Genomic DNA, 17,997 nt, shown 5'->3' with positions numbered 1-17,997 from the left:
ATTTACCACCAAGGTTAATATTATATCATTTACACCTCACGAGAAGCCAAATTTATTCCATAAAAACCGAGAAAGACTCAAATTTTAATCCATACAAAACGGTACGTACATGTAATCCAATTAGCCTTACTGCTGTGTTATCATAAGATGTCCGGTTTAGTCACTCAGATAATTGTTAAAATTACAATTATCGAACAGAAGTAACAGCTGAGAAGTGGCAGTATCGATGTACAATACCCAAGTCAGCAGGAAAATGGTTTAATAGCCTTTATGGCTTCCCTTAGTAAGATGTTGAGCTTGTTCACTTTGGTAATCAGTGGCTATTGCTACTGACAATAATTGTCAAAATTACGAATCCTAGCGGCCGCGAGGTCAAATCTGCGTGATGTTAATGGTACATATCGAAGCTGTTTTGGCTTCTCTCACTTAGTTTCAAGAAATGTATAAAACAATAGGGTACCAGACTGCGACTAACGAATCACGTGACAAGATCACTTCCTTTAAAAACACACAGAAATTTGTTTAGATGCATACAAAATTGTTTCATCAGTATTGTAGTTGGCAACATGAATAACTTGTTGCAAAAAGATCAACATGTCATCGAGGAAAATAAAAATTCTCAGTTTAGAGAACGTGAAAGTATTTCAACTGATGGGGGGGAGGGGGGTCGTCAAGGATCCTTGCACAAAACTAACGTCGGGAAGACTAAGATAAACAATATCGTGAAAGATAATGAAATCTGCTGAAGTGGAAATTTGAAATGGACGGAGAAAGGAAGATTGTTTGAGCCAGGAGACGTTTGTATCCTGATTTGAAAGACAAGAAAAAGCAAAAAGTTTGTCAGTTGAATTGGGATATGACGACTTTACCGCAAGTAACGGATGGTTGCACAGATTTCAAGTGCGACACAATATCAAGTGTTCTGTCATTAGCGGCGAATCAGCTGATGTTAATAATGAAGTTGTCGAAGATTGGAACAAAAGACTAAACGATATATGCAGGGGATATGACAGCAAGGATATTTTTAATGTGACGAGACTGGTTTGTTTTTTAGACTTACCAACAAAGTGACAGATGATGTGAACTGTAACATAATTATAAAGACAGTTTTAAAACTATATCAATGGTCATTCGTAGCATTCTTTTGAAAATGATGACAAAGTTTGTTTTACATTTATTTCACATCATGCATGTGATTTTTTAATTAAAATATTAAATATTTAAAATTAAATGTACTTGTGACTTTTTCATATGTATTTACTATTGCATTTATCACCCCCCTCTAGAAAGGCCACCTGCATTATAAGGCCACTTCCCTGCTGCATTAGGGGTGGCCTTATAAGAGGGGGACTACTGTATATATATAACCCTAACCTAACCCTAACCACTGTTTCTTATCCTGGCCATCCCACCATCTGTTTCTGCACAGTATTAATAATTAACTCATAGACTTTTGAAATTGGAGTAGGAAAGGCATAATTGGGTTACATCCAAAAACGTGCTTCCAAGAGGTGTTCTGTGTTGGCTATTTCACTCGCACTTGTGCAGAAGGGTAAAAATTGCACTTTTGGGGGGTGGGGGGCTTATTGGACCCATCATTTTAATGTCCTGGCAACTTTTTATGTAAATCTCAAACTTTTTGCAAAGTTTCACCTGTCCGTGTACAGGTCAGACTAGTCTGCTTTAGATATGAGGCCAGAAAGTCCCAAATCGGTAACAAAATCCAGTTCCAACAACCAGCATGTATTTGGTGTGAAAAAAAAAGCTCTAAAAATTATGTTTTTCCCACTGTATTTATTAATTTGGTTGAAAGTCCAGATTATTTGGAATCATTCTAGAGCTACATCTGTCTACTTTTCTGTAATTCCACCCACTTTGATCCATCATAAATGATCATGACAATACGGAGCTCAGAAGTGGGGTATAACCTCTTAACACATAAATGTGGCACATGGGTTAGTGAATAAAGACTATGTAAAGATTAATCCCACTATAACATCATAGTTGGGTCCATTCCTGCCAAAGGTATTATGTACCAAAACCAACCGGAGTATGGCAGGAATGACACAAATTTGAAGAATTATTGTATGAAAAGTGGGTGAGGGATAATGCCATTAAAATGTATAGTAATCATTTTGCTACCTTTGAGTTTAAAGAGAACAGTTGGGATAAAGATTTCTCATTGCTCGATCAATATTAATAATTGTTGCATAAGACAGTAAGATTTGTAAACAGAATGATTCTGAAACCTAACTGAATCATTTTTATTTATTCGTCAGCTTGGCTAATATTGTAAATAATTTCAGGGAATGAGGAATATCTGAGACAAAAAATCAGGACATGAACTGAATTTATCCAAATGTGTTACAACAAAGTGTTTCCCTGCCCTTTGATTATTCTAAATGTCTGTTACATCTTAAGGTTTCCCTGTATTGTGATTTATTCCAAATGTGTTACAACAAAGTGTTTCCCTCCCTGCCCTTTGATTAATCTAAATGTCTATTACATCTAAACATTTCCCTGCACTGTGATTAATTCCAAATGTGTTACAACAAAGTGTTTCCCTGCCCTTTGATTAATTTAAATGTCTGTTACATCTAAACATTTCCTGCACTGTGATTAATTCCAAATGTGTTACAACAAATGATTAATCTAAATGTCTCTTGTATCTAAACGTTTCCCTGCACTGTGATTAATTCCAAACATGTGTTGCAAATAAGTGATTGCTTGCACTGTAATTAATCCAAATGTTTTATCGCAACTAAGTATTTCCCCAGCACAGTAATTAATCCATTTGTGTGTTACAACTAAGCATTTCCCCAGCACAGTAATTAATCCAGTTGTGTTGTAACTAAGCATTTCCCCAGCACAGTATCCAGTTGTGTGTTACAACTAAATGTTTCCCTTCACCATGATCTGACTTTTTTTAAAAGATTGCTCTTAAAGTAAGTGAAAATTTTCTTGAATGTTGGTTTAAAGTTATAAACTCAGTCACTCGTACTATAACAAGGAAAACATTTTCTGTTGTGTAATTTAATCTATTCAATAGACATTTATTAAAAGGCATGGATATCTCGCCGTTGGGAAGAGGAAAAAAGCTGTTAATTTGGGTCTGAAGGTCAAAAGTCAAGGTTAGCATCATTAACAAAATGAGCAGCATTGTTTCCTTATAATAACCTGAATTATAAACATTCTGACCTCTAAATGTGTGGATGACTGCTATGGCAGGTAGGTAAAATACACATTTGGAGCCAAATGTTTAATGGTCAAGGTCAATGTGATCCACAAAAACCCAGTTGTTTTGTATTCTACACCCTCCTTACTTCAGCAGACTTCATCATGATTTACCCTTATGGCATTTTGAAGGAACCTTTTTCACCACAACAGCCATCTTAAAAATCTTATTCTTGCTACTCCTTTAGAATGGAATGGAATGTGATACTGGCATGGGGTTTTCACCAGAAGACTTCTAGTGATGTCTGGTTGGTCCTAATGAAAATGGTATAGTACCAATTTCATGTCTTATAAGGCCACACTAATGGCCATCTTGATAATCTTGTTATCACTACTCCTGAATGGTTGTTCATACAGATATGGGGTTTTTCCTGAATGACTTCCAATATAACTGCCACAATTGTCCACAACTATTGAAATCTTGAAAATATTGTATAGCTACATTTTCTTGATGGCTTGTGTTATTGATATTTTGCTTTCAGCAAAAGACTTCTTCTTGTAATGTCTGGTTGGTCTTAAATGGAAATGGTGCAAATATGATCACTGTGGTAACCATCTTGAAAATCAAGTTACTTTTGTTTCTCAAAAATGAAAAGTTATTGGCATGGAGTTTCCTCCAGAAGACTTCGTACAATTGGTCATAAATGAAATGGGTGCCAATCTGATCTGATATCAAAAACAGCTGTTTTGAAAATCTTGTTATTGCTGAAGAATATCTGATATGGTTTCAACACTTGGCAGTTAAATGGAAGAAATGGTCTTGTCTTGAATTCTGGAAATTTCTCTTTAGCCAGTAGAAGAGCATCCTTCTCTTAGAGCAGGGGTCTCAAACACATAGCATGCAGGCAAACACGTGGCCTGCAGGCTGCATGTGGCCCACTAAGCTGTATCATGTGGCCTGCAGAATGATTGGCATCACAATATGTCATGAGAGATAACAAAGGTGGTGTGGCCCTTGGGACACTGAAAATTACCTCATGCAGCCCTCGGGGTGGTTTAAGTTTGAGACCCCTGTCTTAGAAGGACTCCAATTTAAAATCTTTAGAAATCAATAAATGAATTGGACATTTTCTTGATATTTTAATGACAATTCGGATTATTGGAAACTAATCAGCACTTTTGCATGATTGAAGTCTGAAGTTGGAGTGGTGTAATTCTCCTCACTGAGTTACTTTCTGTTGGTAAGGATAGTGATGGGGTTGGGGTGAAGATTTGATATAACGATGCATCTCTGTAGTACCTTTCACTGGATATGGAATTCTGAGAACAGACAATATGTAGGATATTTACAATAAATTCATGGTTTTCTGCAGAAAATTCAGTATTAACTACATGTATGTTGTCATGTATTTTCTCTATTTATTTTTGAATAGGTATTGATTTAAATTGGTAATTGTCTGTATATCACCTGCTGTGTTACATAACATGATGGCATTTTGTGAACTCCAGCCATGATGTTATAATGGATTTCCATTTGTATGATTTATAGGAAAATAATTCCAAAGAACTGCTGGAAGCAACACAGCATTAGAGTTGTCTGCAGAGGAAATGTTTCATATAAACTGATAATCTACCTTGAAGTCAAACGCTTTGATGATTAATTTTTGTGATATAGTATGTAAGGAAAATCGTTAGCTACTTTAAACTGATACCTGAACTCTCTATATAGAACTTTGCGGTAATGAGTCTTAAGGGTGAAATATCAAGATCATTTCACTCAGATGATCCAGTCATTTTTTATCATAAAATAAAAGTCATTTTTTGGTAAGTTCAGACAAGGTTGGCATAATAATGGGAGTGAACCTTGGATCTACAGCTGCAGGTGGAGTAGAAATTGACAATGAAATCAGTTTTATTTCTTGATTTAACAAACCTATTAAACCCTACAACAACAACAACAAACCTATTTCTTCTAAGAAGAAATGCAACAGTTGAAGCTTACTAATCATGTGATGATGATTTATATTTTCGCAAACCAGTTTTTTTTGCTCATGCAGGCGTAAATCAATAGTAAAGTGGAAACATGCTTTCAGGCATAGAAGAGATAGTAGAGAATGATAGTGTATGATGTTGTGATAAACACATTGACACTTTACCTGATTACATTATTTCTGTTTTTCACTTGTTCAGTGATGTAGATCAATAGATAAGGCTAGCCTTCATTTTATGATAATGATCTCTGGGTTTTGTTCTTCCAGTGCTGCAGTAATGTTGTCCTTCCTTTCTTGTGCATAACTCACATGCAACTCTGCATCCAGATTTGGTCATTTTAATATGTTCAGAGTTATAAACTCATAGTCCCAGAATTTTGACAATCTATAATTTTAATTTGAATAAAGCATGAGTGGAATTCTTGGACATCAGTGTCTTTTGGTTTTTGAGCTTAAGCTTGAGGTTCTTGCTCAAAATGTTGAAAAAGATGGTGGCCAGATCTGCCATGACATGATTTACTGGTAGATCAGGCCTGATCTGCCTTGACATGATTTGCTTGTAGATCAGGCCAGATCTGCCATGCCATGACTTGCTGGTAGATCAGGCCTGATATGCCATGTCATGATTTGCTGGTAGATCAGGCCTGATCTGCCATGGCATGACTTGCTGGTAGATCAGGCCTGATATGCCATGACATGATTTGCTTGTAGATCAGGCCAGATCTGCCATGACATGACTTGCTGGTAGATCAGGTCAGATCTGCCATGACATGATTTGCTTGTAGATCAGGCCAGATCTGCAATGACATGATTTGCTGGTAGATCAGGTCAGATCTGCCATGACATGATTTGCTGGTAGATAGGCCTGATCTGCCATGATATGATTTGCTTATAGATCAGGTCAGATCTGCCATGACATGGTTTGCTGGTAGATCAGGCCTGACCTACTATGACATGATTTGCTTGTAGATCAGGCCAGATCTGCCACTACATGACTTGCTGGTAGATCAGGCCTGATCTGCTACTACATGATTTGCTTGTAGATCAGACCTGATCTGCCATGACATGATTTGCTTGTAGATCAGGCCTGATCTGCTTTTACATTATTTGCGGGGCCCCGAGTGGCTAAGTGGTCTAAAGTGCTCTCTGTTACGGATCACTGGCATCTTACCTCTGTCTGTGTGGGTTCAAGTCTCGGATTCAGCCAATATGGGCACGTGAGAAAGCTTGCCAGTAGATTCTCGTGGGTCGGTGGTTCTTATTGGAGTTTTCCCGGGTTCTTCCTCCACCATTAATACTGGCCGCCATGTATAGCCTATTGTGTGCTGAAAAATGGTGTTAAACCCTACAACAACAGCAACAACAACAACAACATAATTTGCAGGTGTATGCTGTTCAACTGAACAACATTTGTCCTGATTTGTTGATGCATTATGTGGTACATTTTTGGTCTGTTCTAGTTGAAGTTAGGTGTGTTATATCCAGGTCTATAAGATATCAAAGAATGATTAATCTTCTTGCCACCTAATTTATATCGCTTGCAGTTTGGTGTGTGTTATATACAATTGGAACCGGGGCCCCGAGTGGCCGAGTGGTCTAAAGCGCTCTTCGTTACGGATCACTGCCATCTCACCTCTGTCTGCGGCGGTTCGAGTCTAAGATTCAGCCAATGTGGGCATGTGAGAAAGCTTGCCAGTAGCTTCTCGTGGGTCGGTGGTTCTTTCTGGGGTTTTCCGGGTTCTTCCTCCACCATTAATACTGGCCGCCATGTATAGCCTATCGTGCTGAAAAATGGCGTTAAACCCCACAACAACAACATATACAATTATGTATGGTAAATGAAAGATAAGAGCAATCTTCTTGCCACCTAATTTGTAGTCATTTCAGTTTGGCGTGTCTTGTATTCAGGTACATATGGTATGAAAGATATGAGTAATCTTCTTGCCACCTAATTTATATTGATTTTTTTTGGGGGGTGTGTGTTATATACAATTATATATGGTAATTGAAAGATAAGAGCAATCTTCCTGCCACCTAATTTATATTGATTGCTGTTTGGTCTGTGTTATATACAATTATACATGGTAATTAAAAGATAAGAGCAATCTTCTTGCCACCAAATTTATAGTGATTGCAGTTTAAGCAGCAGTTTGAGAAGATAATGTTTTATGATGTTAGTGACTCAAATTTCTGTTCTTACAAGGGATTGATTCTTGTGCATATTTGCTCAACTGACCATAAGATATTAGCCAGCTTCTGGAAAAACTTGTGGATCAATATTAGCCAAAGTAAGCAGAGAATATGATGGCATAAACAGCCTTTCAAATTTGTACATATAAAGAATTTCCAGTAAGTATGGCCACTATTACACACACAAAAAACCAAAGCATAAAACATTTTTTCTTGATAAAACACTTTGTAGAACCAAGTTTGACAGTGTGGCCACAATTACTTAAAATGGAAAAAACTGTAAACAACTTCCCAAAAGTGCAGAGCAGAATTTATACAAAAATCATCTCAAAACCATATAGAAATTTACTACATTTTACAGAAAACATTCTTCCATGAAGGTCTTTTACTTTAACACAAATAACATTGATCTTTCATCAAATATGGCTTTCATTACTAAAAATTTAACAACCTTAAACTGACCTATTCACAAAAACAAGTGAACACAATTTTACCAAACTCTGACATGAAACACTTTTCAGTTTTTGTACACATGATGTTAATCTGCCATCAAATGTCACTACTATTGCTAAAATGTTACTTATTGAAAAAAAAAGCGACAGAATCTGACAAAATTTGACTAAAAGTTTCCTGGAATAAATGATTTTCAGTTTGTTGCAAATGATGCTGATCTGCCATTAAATATGGACAATTTTATGAATCTCTGAAAACCTTGAAATGTTGTTGTTGTTGTGGGGTTTAATGCCAGTTTTCAGCACACAATAGGCTATGTATGGCGGCCAGTATTAATGGTGGAGGAAGAACCCGGGAAATCCCCAGGAAGAACCACTGGCCCATGAGAAGCTACTGGCAAGCTTTCTCACATACCCACATTGGCTGAATCCTAGACTCCAACCCATGCAGAGGTGAGATGGCAGTGATCTGTAATGTAGAGTGCTTTAGACCACTCGGCCATTCGGGGCCCCTTGAAATGACTTTTTCAGAAAAATAAATCTGAAGAAAACTTGTCCAGATTTGACTGAAGGTATTTGGAATATCCTGTAATGAGGACCTTTTGGTTTTAGTTCTGCTGCTGCTTATAGACAGACCAGAAATTATTATGGGTTGGCCTGTTGGCTATGTTTGTTTTTCAACTGTCGTTGATCGGTCCATTAGCACAAGTTTGTTATTGCTACTTTAAGCCTTTACCTCATAGAGCATAGTTACAAAGTGCATCGTGCTATAAATAGAACACCTGTTACATAGTCGACCCCATACGCATAGGCCTGCCTGTGAACTGTTAAGCATTGTAGTGTATGTTACGTTTAACAGCAATTTTAACCATTTTACATTTTTGGTACACATCTATTATATGTAGAAAAATTTAAGAGTAAAGTCCGATTGTTATAGCTGTGTAATTATTTATCACGGAAGAATTTTTTAGGTGCTTTAAAATCTTGAGAGAACTCGTTCACCGTCATGTCAGTGAGGCTGTGTGACCAACCGTAGCTGCCATTTCTCATACTTGAAATTTACAAGTTTTTCGTCTGTGTCTACATAACTAAGTCATCTGAATTTGATAATTTATAAAACTAATTGCTGCCTACATCAATATCAGAGCCTTTACCTAAGTTATTGAATCTTACATAGTTGTGATTCTAATCGTGAAAACTTCGTAAGTACTGAATGAAATCTGTGACAGCCATTTTGGAGAGTGGAGATTACGACCCAGTTACTTTAAATAGCAGATATCGACTAGTGCATAAACAGTGACCACGTGATCTGACGTAATTGTCATTCACAGAAATGAATGTAGTATCTAAAAGGATTTTTTCCCCGAAGGTGGCACTACGAAAACCGGCTTAAAATGGCTGATGTTTACAGCCGACGTCAAAAGGTGCTTCCATGTGACTTGAGTAGAGGCGTCAAAAGGCGCTTCCATGCGAATGGTTTAGAGGTGTCCAAAGATGCTTGCATGAAGTAAAGGGTTAACTGCTTGGTGAAATGCAATGAAACTTAACAGGCACATTCATTCTAGTTCTGTGGATATCCAGTACTGTGTAGCAACCTTAGCAGCTGCTCCTATATGCCTGGTCATACGAGGAATGGGTTTTCACCAAAGGACTAATAATTATGTCTATTTAGTCCTGAATGAATAATGGTGTCAGTCTGATCTTCAATATGGCTGGCATTTCAGCCATCTTGAAAGTGTTGTTATAGCTATGCTGTATTTCTTCTGAATGGATAGTCCTGTTGACATGCATGGGGTTTGCACAAAAAGACAGGTTATGACCACTTGGTCCTTAATAAAAATTCTACAGTCTTACATTCAAGGTGGCTATCTTAAAAAAATCATATTACAAATGATGTTTATCTACCATCAGATGTTGTCACTATTGCTAAAAACAGAAAACTTATAGAGCTTCCCAAAAGTGCTGTGGGGGTGTTCACCAGTTAATATGTACTTTTGAGAGAGTGATGTATGTAAGGTGAAGTAGTTTGCATTTAAAACATGCACAGTGGAGAGAATGTTGGCATATCTCTATGCTACATTAATGTAATGTGGATGATATTTCTTTGAATATTGTACTTTTGGAAATTTTATATGATTTAAGCACACTGCTAACTAAAATGACTGCTCCCTTGTGTTAAAACATCAGCCTGAATTAGTCTAAGGTACACTATACATAGCAGCTATCAAAATATATTGAATTTTGCCATACTAGACAATACCAGCTTCTGAAAGTGCAATGAATGAATTACCAAATATATAAAATGTTAAAAAAAAAATGATCGGCTCTTTTTTATACAATTTACCTCTGAAGTTCAGGAAGTGAAAATGACCAAGTAGAGCTAGCACTTTTTTGAAAGGTGCACATCTGAAGTAATACCAAGCTGTATACTCTATAACCCATAGTACACCCATCAATCATACACCAAAATAAAGGGAATTAAAGGTTCTTTGAATTATACCTAAGATATACAAGGTCTTTTTTAAATAGCCAGTATAACCAGTGAGGGAAGCCGGGGAAATTCTTTTTCTTTAAAATCCTAAGCCTATGCAAAATACGAAACTGTAGAGCGCCACCTGTGCAGAATTAGACCAAAATTTGATATTAGAGCCTTTCAGTGTTTGTGCAAATGACCAGATATGATGTAAGCATCCGGGCGTAAGGTCTTATCAGTTTTTGTTAGAAATGACCAAATATGATGTAAGCATCCAGGCATAAGGGCCTTTCAGTTTTTGTTACAAATGACCAGATATGATGTAAGCATCCAGGCATAACAACCTTTAAAGCATACATGATTTTTTAAATACAAATTATGCAGTTATGATAGTAGTGGTAAGAAACACTAAATACCTTTGCTGAGGAGTGTGAAGCATATTGACATGCCTGATTCCTGTGCAAGGATGACAGACGATAGAAGTCCCAAAGTCCCTTTTTTCATTGTTATGCGTCAAGTAGAAAACAAGATTAACAACAGCAAATCATTAAAGACATTTAAAGATGTGAGGAAGCATTTGTAACATGGAAAGTGGATGTAGATAGTCACACAGTTTTGGATTATTTTTATGAAAAAATTATCACAGAATATTTAAGTTGGTAATATGTAATAAAAGCAAGGGTACATGTATGATAAATGAGTTGATAAATTGATCAAGGAACTGTAGAAATCAATTTTGAACTTTTTATACATGCCACATCGATTGGGAGCATTCAGTCACCACTGTAGAGTAATATAATGTATATGAGACTGATCATGGCAATCATTGATTTATTTATTGTGTTGTTGTCCATCTTGGCTTATCGAGTTTGATGTGGTAGATCTACCCTGACAAATTGGAAACCATCAGTATTAATAATTAAAAACATGGTGGCTTACCTTCAGCTTGACGCAACTTAGTCAACAAGCAGCATAACTGATTTACTGCATGCATTTATTATTGTCAGATAATTTTCTTGTCCTAAAGTAGTCAATCCAAAATGGTCCGTTATTTCTCTGTTTTCCATCCAAAATGGTCTGTTATTTTCTCTGGTTTTCCATCCAAAATGGTCTGTTATTTCTCTGGTTTTCCATCCAAAATGTCTGTTATTTCTCTGGTTTACCAAATCTAAATGTGGATCATCTGTCTTTGCCAAGTCTTGACAGGCCAATAAATGTCTAATCTTAACAGATGAGTCTTTATCAAGTCTTGACAGCCCAGTCTTTGTCAAGTCTAAACGACCAGTCAAGTCATGACAGCCCAGTCTTTGTCAAGCCTTAACCGACCAGTCAAGTCATGACAGGCCAACAGCAGCATGTTATCCTGCATAGTATTAATGTGAATCAGGTTGCGTGCACATTGTTTGGATGTCCAGGACAATTTTAATTACAATTTTTTTCGTTCAGTTTCTTTTTCTTTTCTATTTTTGGCAATTGCAGTCATAGAGGCAATTTTGAGTAGTCATATAATGTCAGGTTGATGATACATTGGGAGAAATTTGGAAAGTTTTATAATGGTATTTAACTCATCAGATGTGTTGGAAAGTTTTATAATAGTATTTAACCCGTCATGTCTTGGAAAGTATTTTTAATATTATTTAACCCATAAGAAATGCTGGAAAGTTTTACAATATTATTTAACCCATCAGATGTGTTGTTAAGTTTTATGATGGTATTTAATTCATCAGAGGTGTTGGAAAGTTTTATAATGATATTTAACCCATCAGAAAAGTTTCATAATAGAATTTAACCCATCAGATGTGTTGGAAAGTTTTATAATATTATTTAACCCATTAGATGTGTTGGAAAGTTTTATAATATTATTTAACCCAGCAGATGTGTTGGGAAGTTTTATAATGGTATTTAATTCATCAGAAAAGTTTCATAATAGAATTTAACCCATTAGATGTGTTGGAAAGTTTTATAATATTATTTAACCCATTAGATGTGTTCGAAAGTTTTATAATGGTATTTAATTCATCAGAAAAGTTTTATAATATTATTTAACCTATCAGATGTGTTGGAAAGTTTTATAATATTATTTAACCCATCAGATGTGTTGGAAAGTTTTATAATATTATTTAACCCAGCAGATGTGTTGGGAAGTTTTATAATGGTATTTAATTCATCAGAAAAGTTTCATAATAGAATTTAACCCATTAGATGTGTTGGAAAGTTTTATAATGGTATTTAACCTATCAGATATGTTGGAAAGTTTTTTAATGGTATTTAATTCATCAGAAAAGTTTTATAATATTATTTAACCCATTAGATGTGTTGGACATTGGAAAGTTTTATAATTGTATTTAACCCATCAGAAGTGTTGAAATGCTTGATAATGGTATTTATCCCATGTGTTGGAAAGTTTTATAATGGTATTTAACACATCAGAAAAGTTTTATAATAGAATTTAACCCATCGGATGTGTTGGAAAGTTTTACAATATTATTTAACCCATCAGATGTGTTGGAAAGTTTTATAATAGTATTTAACCCATTAGATGTGTTGGAAAGTTTTATTATTTAACCCATCAGATGTGTTGGGAAGTTTTATAATATTATTTAACCCATCAGATGTGTTGGGAAGTTTTATAATATTATTTAACCACTTAGATGTGTTGGAAATTGGAAAGTTTTATAATGGTATTTAACCCATCAGAAGTGTTGAAAAGCTTGATAATGGTATTTATCCTATAAGATGTGTTGGAAAGTTTTATAATGGTATTTAACCCATCAGAAAAGTTTCATAATAGAATTTAACCCATCAGATGTGTTGGAAAGTGTTATAATATTATTTAACCCATAAGATGTGATGGAAAGTTTTATAATGGTATTGAACCCATTATTGAGGCCTTTTTTTGTTGCATTCTTAGTTTCTATGTATTTGTGTACAAATAGACTGGTACAGCTTTTGCTGTGCTTATTTATGATACAATTTAATAAGGTTTAAAGTAGTTACCATATGTACTTGCTTATAAGTTGATTCAGATTGCAAACAACCAAGATCCTGATTTGTCAATGCATAATGTCCTGCAGACTGGTACATATATTTCTTTGTTTTATTGATTACTCTCAATAAATTGCACTGAGCCAGAGTTTCCAGAGCATTCTGTGACAGCAGATTTGGGTCTGTGAATTTAAAGTTGGACTTGACTTATAAGCAAGTATATACTGTAGGGCTCAAATTTGGTTGGAGGTGGGATGTATCTTCCACATTAGTCACTTTTTATCTTTTTTGATAGTGGTTTCTAATGATGTTTTAAACTGCTCCCTTGTCCCTTGCAAATTTGTGGGTTTGTTTTGTTTTGGCTCTTTTTGTCTTAGACCAGAAGAGCTTATGAGATGGTTTGTTATACAATGGTCTGTTATACAATGGTCAGTTATACAAGATTCCCAAACATTCCTTGGTCTGTGTGGTCAAAAATTAAATGGTTTCTAATGGACATCCACTGTGGCTACTGCTGTGGCCATCCAAAAATTATATTACAGCTACTCATCCTAAACTGAAAATCATGTTGACATGAGGTTTCACTGTAAGTCTTCTTAGTGTGCTGTCTGGTTGGTGCAGAATGAAAATGGTACCATTCAGACTTCCATTATGTTCATCACAACAGCCATCATGAAAATGTTGTCATCATTACGTCTCCAGAACAGAATGTTATCTTGACAATCTTGTTATCTCTATTTCACCTAAATAAATGGTGATGGGGTTTTCAATTAAAGACTTTTATGATGTCTGGTTGGTTCTGACTGAAAATGGTACTGATCTGACATCCAACATGACTTTCAAGCAGCTGTCTGAAAATTGTTTTACCATTACTTTTGGTTGGTTGGTTGGTTGGTTGTTGTGGGGTTTAACGCCATTTTTCAGCACACGATAGGCTATACATGGCGGCCAGTATTAATGGTGGAGGAAGAACCCGGGAAAACACCGGAAAGAACCACCGACCCACGAGAAGCTACTGGCAAGCTTTCTCACATACCAACATTGGCTGAATCCTAGACTCGAACCGCCGCAGACAGAGGTGAGATGGCAGTGATCTGTAACGAAGAGCGCTTTAGACCACTCAGCCACTCGGGGCCCCCATTACTTTTGGATGCAAAGCCATATCATCATGGGGGTTTCATACCAAGTCAGTGATATTGTTGCAGATCTAACAATCTTATGTCACTTATTTAGGCTCGAATGAACAGTAGTACAAGAAAGAGTGAAAAAAAAAACATTAAACTTTTAAAAATACAATAATTTAACTTCCTGGAAAAATTCTGTAAAAATGAAAAAAAAATATGAACTTACAGTTTTATAGAATCAATTCCAAAAATAATGAGAATACAATTTTAGCAGTCCTAATAACAAAATGTTCTACTGATTTCATGTTCAAATCTTGACAAAGAATCCAAGATGGAAGACGATGTATGCTACAATCTGTAGTATTAAACTCTACAGTTCCTTGTAGAAATAAGAATGATCACTCACGTTTCTGATAGCTGAGTAATTTAAAAAAAAAAAACTGCCCTTGTTCCACAATATTACATGAGCACACATATTTTCTAGAAAAATAATAGAATAAATCCTTTTGAATCCAAGTAATTTGAAATAACTCCAAACCAAGTAATTTGAAATAACTCCAAACAGCACATCATACAACGAACAGTTTAATGGCCCAACTGCTACTAATTAATTCTCCAAAACATGGGTTATATGGGTTACAAGGGTCACGTGATCATGTTCTGGTAGTTTATAGAAGCAAATACTTGCTACAGATCATGTTTACCCAGTGTGACCCTGACGAAAACAGACATGTTTACTCGAAAAATAAAAAATAAAAAAATTGTTTATATCTTAAAGACAAGGTCTCGTCATGACCTTTTAAACAAACAATCATTTTAAAATAAAATAGAACTTGTTTACAGAGGTTGCTACAAGTTCTGAAACAAGGTTAGGATTTAGATCAACACCTGGTGTTTATAAAGTAACAGTCAAGGTCAAATTATTTTCAACAAAAAAATATTTTGAGTGAATAAATTTACATTAAAATATCATTTTTAAAAACTGACAAACAAATAAATGGAAATAAATATATATTAAATCAGATTTAATTAAATCAAATATACATAACAACAACCAGTATAGTCAACATGACAGACATCTTGTAAACCTTGTCATTACTTGTTATCAATGGAAATCATATAGACAGGGAGCTTTCACCAGAACTCATTCTGTGTCTACTTTGTCCTAGTTAAAATGGTACCCATTTGATGTCCAATATGGCCACCATGGTAGCCCTCTTACAATTCTTGTTGCTGCCACTCCTTCTAGATGAGTGGCCATATTGCCATTAGATTTTCACCAATAATCTTTTTAACCATCTTGAAAATTCTTGCATCACAACTCCAAACTGGAAAGCCATGTGACCGATGGGGTTTTCTCCATCTAGTTGGTCCTAAGTGATGCTGATCTGACATGTAGAATGAGCATGATGCTGGCCCTTTTGTTTGAGCTATCCCTCCTCGGGCCTGTATCGACAATAAGTCTTAACAAAAAGACTTCTTACTTGTTACATGTTTAGGCCCTCAAGCTTTGTAAAATTTACCAAATAATTTATTTCTCTAGAAAAACAAGGTAAAAATGGAAAAAAACTTATGGTTAAGAATCAAATCCAAAAATAATCCAAGAATAATCCAAGAATTAAAAATTAGAAGTCAAAATACTAAAATATTCTAATGAATTTGAGTTAGAGTCCTGACAAATGGATGGTGATGACATATACTGTAGTCAGTAAAGTATTGATGTGTCAGCAGTTCTTTGTTGATCCACAAACAATAATATTCCGGTGTTTGAATTCCGATTTTTTTTTCAATAAATGTCTTTGTCCAAGAATTTTGTATGAGAGCTTAAATATTCCCATGGAAAGGAATTAATCTCTTAGAATCCAAATAATTTGAAGAAAAATTAAAATTTAACTCGAACTGGTCACAACAGAAGAAGAAAAAAACACGTAGTGTTTAAAAGCCTGACTAAAATTATTTCTTAATACATCACTATTATATCTGACTACTGCGCAATTCCATTAAACTCAGAATTTCGAAATTGAGGCTATTCACATGTATAAAGTCACATACACCCAGTACAGCTTCGATTCCACCCAGTAAATCCACAATAAGAATGAATATGGTGGCCTAGTGGTTAAAGCATCCACCTCAGAAGTGGGAGGTCGTGGGTTTGAACCCCGGCCAAGTCATACCAATAATTTACAAAAATGGTACTAGCTGCTGCCTCGCTGGGTGCTCAGAATTAAAAGGTAAGTGTTAGGACTGGTCAGCCTGGTGTCAGGATAATGTGACTGGGTGGGACATCATGCTTCATGTTTGCGGCATGATGCCCCAGTGCTGGACATCACGAACAACTGCCATGCTGCAGATATCATAGTTATATGACCGAAACATTGTTAAAGTTCTGTTAAAAATCCTAATCACACACACACACACACACAAGAATGAATAATAAAAAATAAAAAAAAGAAGTTGTTTGTTTCAACTCTTATTAATTTTGTATCAAGGTCAGAAACTGGGTCAGATTTAGATACAAAGTTCTATTATTAGGTGTTTACGAAAAAAGAACTTATTTCTGGCAAATGTCAAATTACAGTAAACAAAATTTCATTACCATAACATGTAATGAAATAAAAAATGTAAAACAATCAAGCAATTAAATTAAATTAAATATAAATTAAATCAAATATACATAACATTATGATGTTTTAATTAGTTTAAATGAACATGTTGCAGCCCCCAGCCCCCACACACTCACTTTGAATTTTGTGTCCAAGATACAAATTATTCCAGTAAAATAATAGATGTAACATGGCCTTTAACTTAACATGGCTTCCCAGCTTTTCTTCTCAGTGAGCAGATCGCCAGTGCTTTGAGTTGAGTTTACGTTTCTTGTTCTAAATTTGGAGTTTCATTGTTTTTATGTTTATGTTCTACATTTGGAGTTTCATTGGTTTTTTTTTTCTTCTTCAGGTATTGATAGAAACACTAGTTACCCTGGGAGCCACAGTGCGATGGTCAGCATGTAACATCTATTCCACACAGGTAACCATGAATTTGTAGATTTTTAAAAGATATTTTTAGAACTTGTAAAACGTTTGCTGTCTGGAGAATTTTTAGTAACTCAATAAATTTTCCACTGGATGAGATTTTAGTGACTTGAGTAGCATTTTGGAAAGATACAAGTTTCTAAAGAAGTTCAAAACATTTATTGTTTGGGATTTTACAACTATTCTCCATCAACTAATAACAAGAATTCATTATTTGTCACTTCACCAGAATTCATGATTTGTCATGACACCAGAATTCATCATTTATTACAACACCAGAATTTATTTACAACACTAGAATTCATCATTTGTTACAACACCATAATTCATCATTTGTCACACCTAATGGCAAAATTAATTGAATTTAAAGAAATTTAATCAGGAGCATCAACTTGGTTTATGCAAGTAGCACTGTTCAAAGCAATTTAAAATCATTTGCAATATACCAGAAATAGTTTCTCAGTAAAAGAAATGTTGTTTGAATTTGGAGTTTGATTCCTCTGCTTTGCATTAAGTTTTTACTACTGCAATTTCTTATTTAAAAATTCTATTTTTATTTTCTTCACCTTTTCCTGT

General features: G+C 35.2%; 1 protein-coding gene across 4 annotated transcripts in view; it reads left to right on the top strand.

Moving 5' to 3' along the window:
• The window catches only part of LOC149788497 (S-adenosylhomocysteine hydrolase-like protein 1), a 193,808-nt gene that overhangs the window by 99,847 nt on the left and 75,964 nt on the right, over nt 1–17,997 (top strand). For all 4 annotated transcript variants that reach the window (XR_016424157.1, XM_089974499.1, XM_089974501.1 and 1 more), the window contains one exon: nt 17,345–17,416. Coding sequence is in view for 3 of the 4 variants with exons in the window: in XM_089974499.1 (XP_089830625.1) it covers nt 17,345–17,416 (72 nt within the window). In the remaining variant the exon portion in view is untranslated. The remainder of the gene's footprint in view (nt 1–17,344; nt 17,417–17,997) is intronic.

The sequence above is a fragment of the Sinohyriopsis cumingii genome, chromosome 11 (assembly GCF_028554795.1).
Source record: "Sinohyriopsis cumingii isolate HCF-2022 chromosome 11, ASM2855479v2, whole genome shotgun sequence".
Lineage (NCBI taxonomy): Eukaryota > Metazoa > Mollusca > Bivalvia > Unionida > Unionidae > Sinohyriopsis > Sinohyriopsis cumingii.
Note: the sequence above shows the minus strand (reverse complement) of the source record. Positions and strands in the feature narration are given on the sequence as shown.